The 14741-nt window shown below is 44.3% G+C and overlaps 1 protein-coding gene across 1 annotated transcript in view; it reads right to left on the bottom strand.

Moving 5' to 3' along the window:
• The window catches only part of LZTFL1 (leucine zipper transcription factor like 1), a 392396-nt gene that overhangs the window by 102370 nt on the left and 275285 nt on the right, over nt 1-14741 (bottom strand). Inside the window, exon 9 of the mRNA XM_078688161.1 lies at nt 13257-13360. Within this exon, the coding sequence (XP_078544287.1) occupies nt 13257-13360 (104 nt within the window). The remainder of the gene's footprint in view (nt 1-13256; nt 13361-14741) is intronic.

The raw sequence follows: 14741 nt of genomic DNA, 5'->3' as shown, positions 1-14741 counted from the left end.
GGAACAAAATGAGGGGGTTCATTTTGCCATAGAAATTATGATTAGTGCTGAAGAAAGAAAAATTAGGGCACATTTTGAGTGACTTCTCAAATCCTCTTATATTTCATTAAAAAAATTCTGATATGCAGTCTCCCAAGAAGGCCACCAGAGACAAAAGAGCCCAAACGTAACCCAAATATCAGCCAGATGTAGCCCAACTATAGCCCAATGACAGTAGTTAGGACCTAGTTTCCATAGGAAATCCGCAACATTCTATTGAGAATAACTTTGGCGCCGGTGGATGAATCTTTGCGAATTTCTCAAAGACGATGGCCTGCTCCGCTCCGCTCCTTCCCTGAACGTTTGGGGGGGATTCGTCAAGTGGGGGCTGAGATAAAAGGGGGGTCCCAAAACGTGTTTTCCCCATGTTATTTTCCATAGGACGTTTAGACACGGCTACAGCTCGAACGGCTGAATGGATTTATAAGAAAGTTGGTAGAAAGGTAGAGTCCGGCTCGCAGATTAGGCTTTTCTTTGAATGGTGTAAATCTGTTAAGTAGTTGCGGAGAAAATTAACTTTGAAAAAATATATATTGGGCTATATATATGTTAGAGCCCAAATGTAGCCCAATGTAGCCCAATGTAGCCCAAAGATGGCCACCAGAGACAAAAAAAGCCAAATGTAGCCCAAATATCAGCCAGATGTAGCCCAACTATAGCCCAATGACAGAATGTCCCAGAGTGTTCTAAAGAACAACTAGAGCGCTAACAGTCTTACTTATGACAAAAGTATGGCACACCTGAAGTCATCTTGATTGGAATAAAGTGTTAACACTTAAAACATTTAATTTGCAAAGGAACAAAATGAGGGGGTTCATTTTGCCATAGAAATTATGATTAGTGCTGAAGAAAGAAAAATTAGGGCACATTTTGAGTGACTTCTCGAATCCTCTTATATTTCATTAAAAAAAATTCTGATATGCAGTCTCCCAAGATGGCCACCAGAGACAAAAGAGCCCAAATGTAGCCCAAATATCAGCCAGATGTAGCTCAACTATAGCCCAATGACAGAATGTCCCAGAGTGTTCTAAAGAACAACTAGAACGCTAACAGTCTTACTTATGACAAAAGTATGGCACACCTGAAGTCATCTTGATTGGAATAAAGTGGTAACACTTAATACATTTAATTTGAAAAGGAACAAAATGAGAGGTTTAATTTTGCCATAGAAATTTTATATATATATATATTCACTGAAAAAACCATAGGTTTTAAACACGTTCTAGTTAGGAAGTAGCATTTAAAAAACCTATGAAATTCACTGAAAAAACCATAGGTTTTACACACGTTATAGTTAGGAAATAGCATTTACAAAACCTATGAAATTCTCTGAAAAAACCATAGGTTTGACACCAGTTATAGTTAGCTGGAATTTTACTCGCATAAAACCAATGAAATTCCCACGTTATAGTTAGTTGGACTCACTATAACTTGCGCGTGCAATGCACTGCTGATGACGTCACATATTACATCACTCATGACATGGTCAGTGACATCAGTCATCATCACTGATGACACCATCCTTGTGACAGAGTGACAGACCTCTTTTCACTGTAATGTAACCCTTGAAACACATATTCAAAAATAGAAACAAAAATTTTCAAAAAAATGGAGATACCCATACCAGTTACAACAACCAATTCAATAATTCCACCATTATATACACATCCACTCATTGATCAACAGTTCTATATAGTCACTCGTACATATACTCACTCATGATATGTAGTGATACACCTATACATCCTGTTACACACCGACAGTCATCCAAAAGATACTCTCACACATATTCACACATGCAAATAAACTATTGAACATCCATTTATTTTCATATACAGCTATACTCACACAACCACCTTACTTCAATGGAAACTTACACATACTTACTCTCTTAAACAATCACTTATAGAAACACATACTTATCTAAACAGGAACTCTTACAATCTCTTTCTCTCACATATACTCACTTATATACATCAATATTCACATATATTAGATTAAAACATATGTAGTTACTGATAAAGACACTAGTGAGCCAGTCATTCACTCACTAACACACACATATACACACTCTTCCACCCATACAGTCCTGCACATATGCTGTCTTCAAAACACATACAAAGAGAGAGTCAGTCATTCATGCATCTATGTGTTAAGTAATACCCCCACCAAACCATACAAACACTCATACTGATACTAACAAAAACATCTAATAACCCATATACATACACATGTAGCTACTCACCAACCCATGCAACCACTTATACACAAAGTGAAATACTAATACATATATTTAAATATTTAAACACTACTCTCTAATATATGTATTCACTAAGATACACTTAATAAACCAGTTAACCAATCAATTTTTTTTTTAAAAACATCCAAGTAGTCACTTATTTAAACATTTATTCTTCCATCAACTTTTACATATACATATATAACACATATTTATTTTTTAAAAAGACACACATTCACTGGATAGTGTCATCAGTGATGTCATGACTGATGTCACTGACCATGTCATGAGTGATGTAATATGTGACGTCATCAGCAGTGCATTGCACGCGCAAGTTATAGTGAGTCCAACTAACTATAACGTGGGAATTTCATTGGTTTTATGCGAGTAAAATTTCCAGCTAACTATAACTGGTGTCAAACCTATGGTTTTTTCAGAGAATTTCATAGGTTTTGTAAATGCTATTTCCTAACTATAACGTGTGTAAAATCTATGGTTTTTTCAGTGATATATATATATATATATATATATCCAATAAATCACCTCTCCATCACAGAAGCAAAGAGGACACAGCGGGGAGCTTGGCAGGATTTCCTTTATTTTAGCAGCTTTGTATGACATAATGCATTTCGGCTCCCATGAGCCTTCCTCAGATGCCGTCGCTGTGGTGAGGTGAGTCCAACTTCCTCCTTTAATGAATTTAGGCCCTCCCAATGCCGTGAGGTCAGCTGGCTCCGCTGATTAGGTAGCAGCTGCAGTATTGGAGTCCGAACTGCAGCTCCCAGAATCCCTCTTACCGGTAACACCGGGTGTGGAGCTTACGCTGAATTGCCGAATAAGGGAGGAAGTTTTAATGTTGTGGCAAACCCCAAACCTGCTCAAGTCCCCAACGTTCTACCCCTGAATACATGTCAAGCTGGGCCGTGAATCGGTGAGTCCATGCTCCCTCTTCCCCGTGCAATCATGGGCTGTATTGCACAGCAGCCACTCGCCAGGCTTGATCCAAAGGGGGTCCTGCAGGGTCCGATACCTCAGAAAACAGTTACCACGTCGCCAGTTTGCTGCAGGACGCTTGGAGAACGGGTCCTCTGAATATGAATATATATATATATATATATATATATATATATATATATAAACACACAATGCAGTCTTCCATAGCAATGCTGAGCAATGCTGTAAGAAATTCCCTTCTATATAAATACATTCCAATAAAGCAGGGAGAAAGAAACACATTTGAAAACTGCTTTAATATACAGCAGAAATAACAATCTTGCAAGGAAGAGTGAAAAACATTGCCAGCACACAGGCTGCATTGCAAGTGTAGAAAGCTGAAAAGCTAACCCACAGAAACACACAGATATAAACTGGCACCATGACTTTAAGGCGGCCATGAACCCTAGCTTCCCATCATGCCTCAGAGGTGACAGTTAGGTCAGTTGTTCTTTGCGGAGACCCGCAGACCATAGCACAAAGAGATGACATGTATCTTGTTCACTTGCCTGGGGAGGCGGGTGGGTTGCTTATGACTTTGATGAGGATACCCCTGTAAGAGAACTAGGATTCCAGGTAAGTAACTTATCCTTCTCTTCCAGGGATCCTCATCAATAGTTATAAGCAGATTAATAGAATAGCAAACCCATCCCCCTCATCATGCGGGCAAGTAACCAGAGTACAATCAAGTTACATAGAAACCATAAAGCATATAAAGACTCCAATCAAGCTAGCATTGGAACAGATTTCTCAAGGAGGCCTGGCCTACCTGGGTATCCGCTCTGGAGTCAGAATCCAGACAGTAATGCCTGGTAAACGTATGAACCGATTTCCAAGTTGCAGCCTTGCAAGTCTCGGCCATCGGTACATTGTGTAAGAATGCAACTGTAGCATCCTTGCACCTTGTAGAATGAGCTTTAGGGGAGGCTAACAGATGCTTGTTCGCGATTTGGTAGGCCAACTTTATACAAGACACTATCCATCATGAAATGGATCTTTTAGAAGCTGGCAAGCCTGTTCTAACAGAGCCGTAGTTAACAAACAATTGATCAGCTTTTCTAATGGATTTTGTTTCCTTAAAATAGAATTTGAGAACCCTCTTGAGGTCTAACGAATGAAGAGACCTTTCCGCTGGTGTAGCAGGATTGGGAAAGAAAGAGGGGAGAGAAATTGTCTGGTTTACATTGAAATCAGACACTACTTTGGGTAGGAAGGAAGGGTGAGTTCGCATAACCACCCTATTGTGATGGAAAACCGTATACGGTTCCTTAGAACAGAGTGCTTGGATTTCACTTACTCTTCGTGCTGATGTAACAGCCACCAGAAAAGCTACTTTCCATGTGAGGTGTTGTAATGTGGCCTTATGAATGGGTTCGAACGGAAGATCCATCAATTTGGATAAGACTAGATTCAACTCCCAAGGCGGAGAAGGAGGTGAACAGAAGGATGAACCTTCTTCAACCCCGGTAGGAAGTCCTTGACCACCTGAAGTTGAAAGAAAGAAGGCTGGTTAGGCGATTTTCTATATGCCGTGATGGCCACCAAATGCACTTTTATGGACGCATACTTCAAACCAGATTTGTCCAAGTAGAGCAGATACGGCAAGATTACCTCTTCTTGCCTGTTAATTGTACTCCAACTATTACGGATACACCACAAGTAAAACCTTTTCCATTTAAAAGAGTATGAGGTCCTGGTGGATGGTCTCTTTGATTACCTCAACATGTCCATTCAGTCCTGAGGGAGGTTCAAATGTCCGTACTGCAGGACTTCAGGAGCCATGCTGCCAAGCTGAGCGAGGCAAGGCTGGGGTGTACAATCTTCCCTCCCATTTTGGTCAGAAGGTCCGGCCTGCACAGGAGTCTCTGATGCAGGCGAACTGCGAGTTCCAACAGGTCTGGATACCACCATTGGCGAGGCCAGTCTGGCGCTATGAGGATCATAGTCATCCTGGATCGGATAAGTTTGGTCACAACCTTCGGAATGAGAGGGAGGGGTGGAAAGGCGTATACAAACGTCCCTGACTAGTCTATCAAAAGGGCATTCCCCCTTGTTCCTGGTAGGTAAAACCTGTATGTGAAGGAGTGGCATTTTCTGTTTTGATCGTCTGCAAAGAGGTCGTTGAAAGGATGACCCCATTGATGACAAATGTCCGCCACCACTTCATCGTTGAGCACCCAGTCTTCTTGTTTCTTGAAGTGATGACTGAGGGTGTCTGCTCGCACGTTCTGGTCTCCTGGCAGAAGTGCTGCAGTGATTGATAGGTTCCTGGCTAGCAGCCAGTGCCAGATTGCCTGGAATTCTAGAGACAGAGGGCGAGAGCGTGTTCCACCTCATTTGTTCAAGTAATACGTGGTGGTTGTATTGTCCGTTTGTATTAGGATCAATTTGGACTGAATCGACGGCTGAAATGCCTTGAGGGTTAAATGAACCGCCCGCAATTCTAGCATGTTGATATGAGAGGTCTGCTCTCTGCTGGTCCATCTGCCCTGAGTTTGCAGATGACCCAGATACGCTCCCCATCCCTGAAGGGAAGCATCCTTGATCAGAGTTTGTTTTGGCAGACGTTGATGGAATGGGACTCCCACCAGAAGGTTCTTTGGCTGCAGCTACCAGAGAATGGACGTCTTCACTGTTGGACAGAGGAGAATCCGGTTGTTCCACTGAAACGAAGATTGGTCCCATTCGTCCTCCAGATCTTGTTGCAACAGTCTCATTCTCAATCTGGCGTTGGGTATGAGAAAAATGCAGGAGGTCATCGACCCTAGCAGAGAAGCCACTTGTCTTACTGACTGCTGATGAGCTTGGAGGATGATGTTGCTTTTGTCTCTCATTGATGACAATCTCTCCTCCGAAGGAAATACTTTTCTGAGGTAGGAGTTTAGGGTGGCGCCCAGGTAGTGGAGCGATTGAGTAGGTTGAAGAACTGATTGTCCACATTGACATGCAGGCCTAAGCGTTGAAGGAGAACCAGGCAGATGTGAAGGTGCTCTTGCACCATGTGGGGAGATGATCCCTTCAACAGCCAGTCGTCCAGGTATGGATATACGAGCAGACCGTGCCGATGTAATGCTGCTGCTACTACTGCCATGCATTTCGGGAATATCCTCGGAGCAGATTTTAGGCCTAAGGGTAAGACCTTGAACTGGTAATGTTTCACACCCACCATGAACCGCAGGAACTTGAGATGCAGTGGTGTGATTGGAATGTGAAAGTACGTATCTTGGAGATTCACCAAACACATCCAATCGCCTTTTTTCAGATATGGAAATATTTGATGGAGCTCCAACATTCAAAACTTTTCCTTTTTGACGAACTTGTTCAGAGAACGTAGATCTAGAATTAGTCTGAACTTGTTTGACTGGTCTTTTTTCTGAACAAGGAAGTATCTTGAGTAAACTCCCTTTTCTCTCTGTACAGGAGGGTCCTCTTCTATGGCCGGTTTCCTGAGAAGGGTCAACACTTCCTGACGCAGGAGATCTAGATGTAGATGACGGGATTTTACAGGAGGAATGTCTCTTGGGGACGCACAAAAGCGAAGTGCGTACCCATGTTTAGTATATTCAGCACCCACTGGTCTTTGGTGATGTTGCGCCACTCTTGAATGTAGTTTGAGATACTTCCTCCCACTGAAGTGTGAAAAGGTGCTAGAGGAATCAGAAAATCATTGCTTCCCTTGAGTTTTTGCTGTGGAAGAGGACTGCTGTTTGTGTCCTCCTTCTCCTCTTGAGGAACGACAGCCTTGGAACTGGTACTTGTTCTGCTTGTTTTGCGACCATTGAGGGGTTTGAACACTCTGTTGGTAATTTTTACGATTGTAGGGCCTGTAGCATCATTTAAACTCCTTTTTCTTCTCCAGTCCTACAGCCTTTAAGGTGTCGATCTTGGCTTTCATTGTGGCCATTTCCTCATCTGTGTGTGATCCGAACAGTGAGGTGCCAGAAAACGGGAGATTCAAGATGCGTTGCTGCGCCTCCGGTTTCAACGCTATCAGGTGCAACCAGGAAGATCTTCGTGCACATGCCATGTGCATAAGAGTGAGCCGCCAAAGAGACCCCATCCGCTGCAGTGCTGATTACCTGGTTGGCCACCAGCGCACCTTCCTGGAGAATCTCGGAGAAATCCTGTTGATCCTCCTTTGGGAGTTGGTCTTTGAAAAGCTCCAGTGAATCCCATAAGGACCGGTCATACCGGCCCAGCAGAGCCGCAGCGTTAGACACCTGAAGTGAAGACGCTGCAGAGCCGGAAGTCTTCCTACCCCAAGAATCTTGTGCTCTACTTTCTTTATCTGGAGGATCTGAGGAGGAAGAAGCAACTGTGTGTGTGTGTGTCTTCTTTGCTGCTGCAATAATGACAGAGTCCAGTGGTGGATCCGACTTGACAAAAAGAGGATCTGATGCAGCAGGTTTATATTTATTCAGGGTCCAAGCCGGAGCTGTTTTAGCCGATGATGGAGTGAGGAAGATGTCCATTACCGGCTCAATGATAGCAGGGACCAAAGGAAGCAATGGCCTAGTCGCAGACCTTTGATGGAAAGTCTGGAAAATGATGGACGTGGTGGTCTGAGGAGCTGACATGGCTATGCCCAGCTTTTGTGCTCCTCTGGTGAGAACACCGTGAAAGATGTTCACATCATGATGGGTGACATCTTAGAAGGAGAACTATCCATAAGGGTAGGAGAGTAGTCCCTTTTGGATGAGTGCGTCGAAGAAGAGGACCAAGATGGTGTTCCCGCCTCTGGCGATGACCCTGAGTCGACCTGAGCTCCGGAGATCTGCCTCTGTGTTCTCTGGTCCGAGTGGTGGGGGACCTGTCCACTTAATGGACAAGACTTTGTAACTGTGATCTGTACATTGGACTGGAATATTCCGTAGGCCGCTGGGCGTGACCCGAGGGTTCTTTCTGCCAATGATGGAGAGGTTAGAGCCATCTGGGCGAAAGATGGATTGAAGGAGATCGCTGTCTCCTTGGAGAGGCTCTTGGAGGTGATCTTGGAGGCTCAGGCGAATGAGCAGAAGAACTGCGTGAAGTTCGCAATCATCTGGGGTGAGCTCCGAATGGAATGAGAGGACTCTCTGCGACTTCTGGAGTGTGATCGGCGTCTTGATGAGAGCGAAGTGACGTCGATGGAGAGTGCCTCGACATCGACTGACTCTGCGTCACCATCAATGGTGAGTCCCTAGAAACTGATCGTCTCCTCGCCGTCAACCTCTCTGTGTGCTTTGACGTTGTATGATGCAATGTCGAACACCTGGAGCCCACAGAATTCGCCTTCGACGTTGAGCGTGCAAGAGACCCCAACGAAGAACGGATGGACGGAGAAATCCCTCTCGATGACGCTTCGTGATGCCTGCTTTATCTCTCTCTCGACGCTGACCGTCGACTGGAAGTCATTGGCGTCGAGATCGGGGCACTTCTTGTTGACGGAGAACGCCGTCTCGACGTCGAACGACGTCTGGTGTATTTCACTCTGGGTCTCGACGACAAATCTTTCCTCAATGTCGGCGAAGATCTAGCCTTCGACGTCGAACATCGCTTGGACGACGACGGAGGTGATGAGTGCCTTGCCTCTGGTGACGAGGCGTGTCTCGCCGTTGACCGTCGCCTGGTTGACAGCAAGGGAGACGCCTGCTTTGACGCCGATCGCCGGTGACCTTGCGACAGCAGAATGGAATGTACTTTTGTATAGCGCATGGCTACCCAGAGGCATCCCAGCGCTGTAGCAGGACTGCGGAAGAGGGGGACAGCCCTCAAGGGAAGAGCCAGGTCTTCAATTAATTCCGGAAAGCCAGGTGGTTGGGTTCTTTCCGGAGGGAGAGGGGGAAGGAATTCCAAAGACGAGACGACCGCTTGATCAGGCCCTCATAATTCTTGGGACAACTGCCAGGTAGAGCTCATCGGAGCGAAGTCTTCTGGAGGCCTTGTATGGTCTAACTAGGGCCTTAATGAGAGGTGGGCCATTTCCCTTCAGGGATTTATGGGTGATGCATAGAGCCTTGAAGTAGATTCTCTCCTGTACTGGGAGCCAGTGAAGGGAGCGGACAGCAGGGTTAGCCGAGGAGCGGTTGTTCGTACCTGTGAGTAATCTAGCTGCAGAGTGCTGCACTACCTGCAGCCCGGTGGTCACTTAACTAGGGGAACCCAGATAGAGAGAATTGCCAAGATCTATCCTGGACAGGAACAGGTCCTGGATCAGGAGCTTTTTAGCTTGACTGGGAAGCAGGGGGAGAATTTTTCGGATCATTCTAGGAAGGCCATAGTGCGCCGCGGCAGTCTTTTGCGCTTGGGCCTTAAATGTGAGATCTTGGTCCAACCAGATTCCCAAGCACTTTATTTCGTTTTTTGAGATGGGAGCTGGGCCCATACAGGCTGGCCACATGGTGCTAAATTTGAAGTTTAACTGGTTACCGAGCACCATCAGCTCGGTTTTGTCACCGTTGAGCTTTAGATGGGATAGGCTCATCCAGTTGGTAACTTCCTTAAGACAGGAGTGGCGATCTGTGGGTGACTGCTCAGCCTGATTCAGTTCTACAACCAGCTGGGTGTCATCAGCGTATGCAACTATATGGACACCGAAGGGGGATACAATATCCGCCAACAGGGCCATATACACATTAAAAAGAGTGGGGCTCAGGGATGAGCCCTGAGGAACTCCACACTGCAAAGAGGGAAGGATTTGGATAGGGTGTCTCCTTGGAATACTGAAAGTGTCTATTTTCCAGGAATGACGAGCCATAACAGGGCTGTTCCTGACACTCCCGCCTTCTTGAGACGGTGAACCAGCGTATGGTCCCGGGTCAAGGATCTTTCTGGATGTTTGCACCACCGATAGCAGAGCTGTTTTGGTACCTTGGTGAGGCCGGAAACCAGTTTGTGAAAAATGGAGATGGTTATGGGATTCAAGGAATGCCGACAGTAAGTTGCTAACATATTTTTCCGCCAGCTTGCTAATACCAGGTAGGAGCGAAATGGGGCGGAAATTGCCCAGTTCGGCCGGATCCAAGTGAGGTTTCTTTAGCAATGCTTTGACCATTGCTTTTTTCGAGCAGGTCTCGACGCCGAACGCCGACTTGATGGAGACGACGGAGATCTATTTCTCGACGTTGGGCGAGCCCGCACCAACGGAGATCGACTCCTCAACGCCGATCGTCGCCGGGTTGACGACGGAGGATTCGACGTACCTGTAGTCTTCGTCAACGACCGGTGTTCTCTCGACAGCGAGCCCGCCGTCGATGGTCTTCTCGTCGAAGTTTTCGTTACCGATGAAGGTATTTCAGGCGCCGAGCCCGACACTGATGGAGAGCAGACTGGAACCTTACTTCTAGATGGAGTAGGGGCTCTCTCTTTCCTCTTCTTCATCGGAGACCTGCCTTTTGAAGGAGTCTTCCACTTCTCAGCCAGCCCATAGAGGCGAATCTTTTGGACAGCAGCTGGCAATGCTGACAGATCTTGGGATTATGATCAGAAGGAAGGCAGAGAATACAGACAGGATGGGAGTCTGTCTTAGCCTTCTTCTTGCCACAGGCAGGGCAAGAGTCAAAAAGAGAGGGCCTTTTTGACTGTAAAATAATGCTCAACTCTCTTAAAGATAGCAGAGATATACTTCAACAACAAAAAGACGTTGAAGACAAAAAAAAGAAGTATTTTCTGACAGAAATCAGAAAAAAGTTAGAGCTGAAGTAACCAGGGTCCAGACAGAAGGAGCCGGAAAGAACAACTGACCTAACTGTCACCCCTGAGGCATGATGGGAAGCTTAAAGGCACAGTGCCAGTTTATATCTGTGTGCTTCTGTGGGTTAGCTTTTCAGCTTTCCACACTGAGGTTTTTTGCAATGCAGCCTGTGTGCTGACAATGTTTTTCATTCTTCCTTGCAAGATTATGATTTATGCTGTATATTAAAGCAGTTTTCCAATTTGTTTCTTTCTCCCTGCTTTATTGGAATGTAGTTCTATACAAGGGAATTTCTTAAAACATTGCTTAGCATTGCTATGGAAGGCTGATTTGTGTATATATATATATGTGATCAAGCTTCGTTGGAAGCGAAACGCGTTATGGCGGCGGGCTGACTGAAGAAATAAAACACCGATTGAAGCACGAAATTTGGGTCTGCTTTTCGTCATTGGGTTCTCGGGTTGGCGCCTGGTTTGCGGTGGCGATTTACTATTATATATATATATATATATATATATATATATATATATATATATATATATATACACATCGAGTCCCGTGCCTTCTTCTGTGGGAGATTCTTTTGATGATTCTGTAGAGGCTGGATGATGTGCATTCTAATTCAGCGTGAGAGGTCGCCATGCTTTTTCACGGAACACCAGTCGTTTTGTGGCTCTCCCCTTGTGACCGCAAGTCTATGCTGAAGTACGGGAGTGCTGTAGGGTGAGCCCCCAGTTTGGCTGCCAAGGAAAGGAATGAGGATGACAGCTGTGGGTGACCTGGGGCCCGCAGCGGGGCGGTTTTTCACGACTGCCAGCGCGGGTCGAAGCTTCCCTAGCAAGAAATGCCTTGCCCATGAGTTTGGTGCCATCTGGTGACTGGGCACCGCGGACGCCAACGCCGAAGCGGTGAGGATAGTTTGGCGTTATCACTTTATCCACTTGTCCCCTTCAATCCCCAGGCTGTGCCACAGCACAACTGATTTTCATGCTGCATGACTTTTAAGATATTTGGACTGTTGCATTTGCCCTGGCTGTACGAACTTGGAGTTTGACTTGACACCGGAATTTTGGGTGCAAACCTCTGTGCACTATCTGACCAGTGAAAGGCACTATGGGAGAGGTAGTCCCGTGGGGTTTCAAGCATGTGCTTGAAGACTGACATTTAAGTAGTAATTCCACAGTTTCTGTGTATTGACCCCAATGTGAGGCTGCTTTTAACCCTGTCACTGTGCCTTTTAACTTTGGTTTTTGGAATCGTGCAGCATGACAGGTGTTAAAACTAAATCACGCTGCACAAGGTTAGAGGTCTTCAATCGGAGGGTGTGTTATGAACTCGTGATGAGCACTCCGTGACAGTGGCTGTTTTTTATTTGGTAATTTAAGTGCGGCAGCATGTTCTTTTAATGAATTCAACATATTTTATGTTTCACAATGATGTTACACAGGGTGAGAAATTTGGCGGCGCACATTATATGTTAGCAATGTACCAATTACGGCAGGTGAAATTCATTTTGAGCATACTTAATCATTCACCATTTAACTTAGAATAATGGGACTTCATGCAATCTATTTTAATGCACTGTGCAATTTATACAACTAAATATGTTTCACCTTTAACATTGCTGATACCCAGCTGTAGGATGCATGGATTTAGTTGCTGCATAAGGCTTTCATCATGGTCTTTTATGTTTACCTATGACGTAATTGGGAATGACTTTATATTTTGCTTTTGTAAATGGCGCCAAACAGATTGATAAAGGCTTCCAGTAAGCCGAAACGCGTCTCTCTTACCTCTGGGATTGAGGGTAACTCAGAAAATAAATAGATGCCGAATCCTGACTACCTCGAGTCCGTGCCTTCTTCTGTGGGAGATTCTTTTGATGATTCTGTAGAGGCTGGATGATGTGCAAAATATATATATATATATATATATATATATATATATATAGCTACATATATGGTTCCACATATACGTTATATAATTACGGGGTCCCGCGCATGGGGGGGAATATTCATGTGCTTATGACTATTGATGAGGATCCCCTGGAAGAGAAATTGCTGTTTTATGCAGTTGGCTAATATGATAGGAATACCAGTACCATACTATGGGTATTTTTCATATGTCTAATTCCATAATACTGAACCTGTTAGGATTGTATAGCAAATCACAAGCAATCTTTAGTCGTTTACTTAAACTCCAACCAGGCAAAAGTATACCGAAAAGTGTAGAAGTGTAGAAGTTAAGAAAACAAATTTGAATAAAACCATGCCAAATATAGGATTGAGTAATAAAAAAAACACCAGAACTTACTTCAAAAGTTTTCTCCGCAACTCCTTTATTTGGTCGTTCTTCTTGGTGAGAATGTCCTTCATGTTGCGGTAAGCAGTCGTCTGTTGAAACTTCTTATCCAACTCCTGCTCGAAAGAATCACAACACATTATCTGTGCAAACATTTTTAAACTGCTCTTATGTTAAAACATGTATTCCAAAATCATTTAAATCCTGCAAATCGGAGGTTTCACTTGAAATGTACCAACATTAGCTTAGTTTTCACTGTTTATCATTAGTGATCTCTTATTTTCGACTAAGAGGTAACTTTGGTAGGAATGCAGAGGTTGGGTGTTGAAATCTACTTTTATTTGCATTTCTCCAATGAGGCAAATTCTTAACATGCTTTTGTCAAATTTATGCCATATTTTTAAAATTCAGAGCGATGCAACATAGTCAAATCAATTTTTATATCTGGGATAAAAGAACCCCGCCACACAAGTTTCTTTAAAAAGATCATTATAACGTAAGTAGAGGTATTTTATGCTTTATAAATCACAGTCACGCCATTCAGCTTTCCTGAAGAAACCTCTTAAATCCTTGCTTTTTCACTCCTTCACCTGAGATATTATGAAAATCTGCACTGTAAAAATAAAAGTGCTAATGTGCAGCATACATTTGGAAGGAAAACATATTTTCAGGAGTTTAACATGTTACTTTTCAAAGTAGATGTAGTCCAGACTGTGCAGGATGATGAAAAAAGATTCTACATTTCATGTAATGAACTCCACCAGTGCAATAAATACACACACTTACAGAAAGCTAGTTATTTCTTTCATTGAGGTACAGCAGGTGTAATTGTGCTCAGTGACCTACCTTTCACAATGTCTGTTGACTGATAGCAGGCATGGTGGTGTCACAGCTCAACTGTAAAAACGTATTACAGTAGAATTGTTTCTGTTGGGGTCTGCCTCGGAAAGTAAGTTGGAATGTGGAATGCTGGAGAGCATTCCAGTTCTAGGTTCTTTCTGAGGGTTCTCAAGTTGGCAGTTGCTGTCAGATCTGTAACTTTTATCTACTTACTGCTTCAAACAGGAGCAGTGTGGGAGCACACTGCATCACATCAAACCACTCAATTTGCCCATTGCATCATGGTAAATGCAGTGCACGATAACACATGCTTCAGTAGTAATCTTTAATTTTTCACCCTTGTTGCAGACTGTGCTGTGTAACTCTAGACATGTGTTTCTGGATTCATTTGTTCATCAGTAGAGAGCAACAAGTCATTTTGTAGGTGCTGGAAATGCCAGGGTGGCGGTCACATCCTAATTGCACAGGAGGGAACTCCGCACGCCATGCGGAGGTTCCCTCCTACTCTATGGTGGCGGACGGACTCAGGTCCGTCCGCCATCATAATCGGCCCCTTAGTGTGGGTGCATGGTGTAGAATATTTGGTGCGGGTCATAGGATCTATAAGCAATACCCATGTTGGACTATGCTTAGAACGCGGCAATCTGAGGTGACTAC

Source organism: Lissotriton helveticus, chromosome 4_1 (genome assembly GCF_964261635.1).
Source record: "Lissotriton helveticus chromosome 4_1, aLisHel1.1, whole genome shotgun sequence".
Taxonomy (NCBI): Eukaryota; Metazoa; Chordata; class Amphibia; order Caudata; family Salamandridae; genus Lissotriton; species Lissotriton helveticus.
This window is presented reverse-complemented; position numbering and strand designations above follow the sequence as displayed.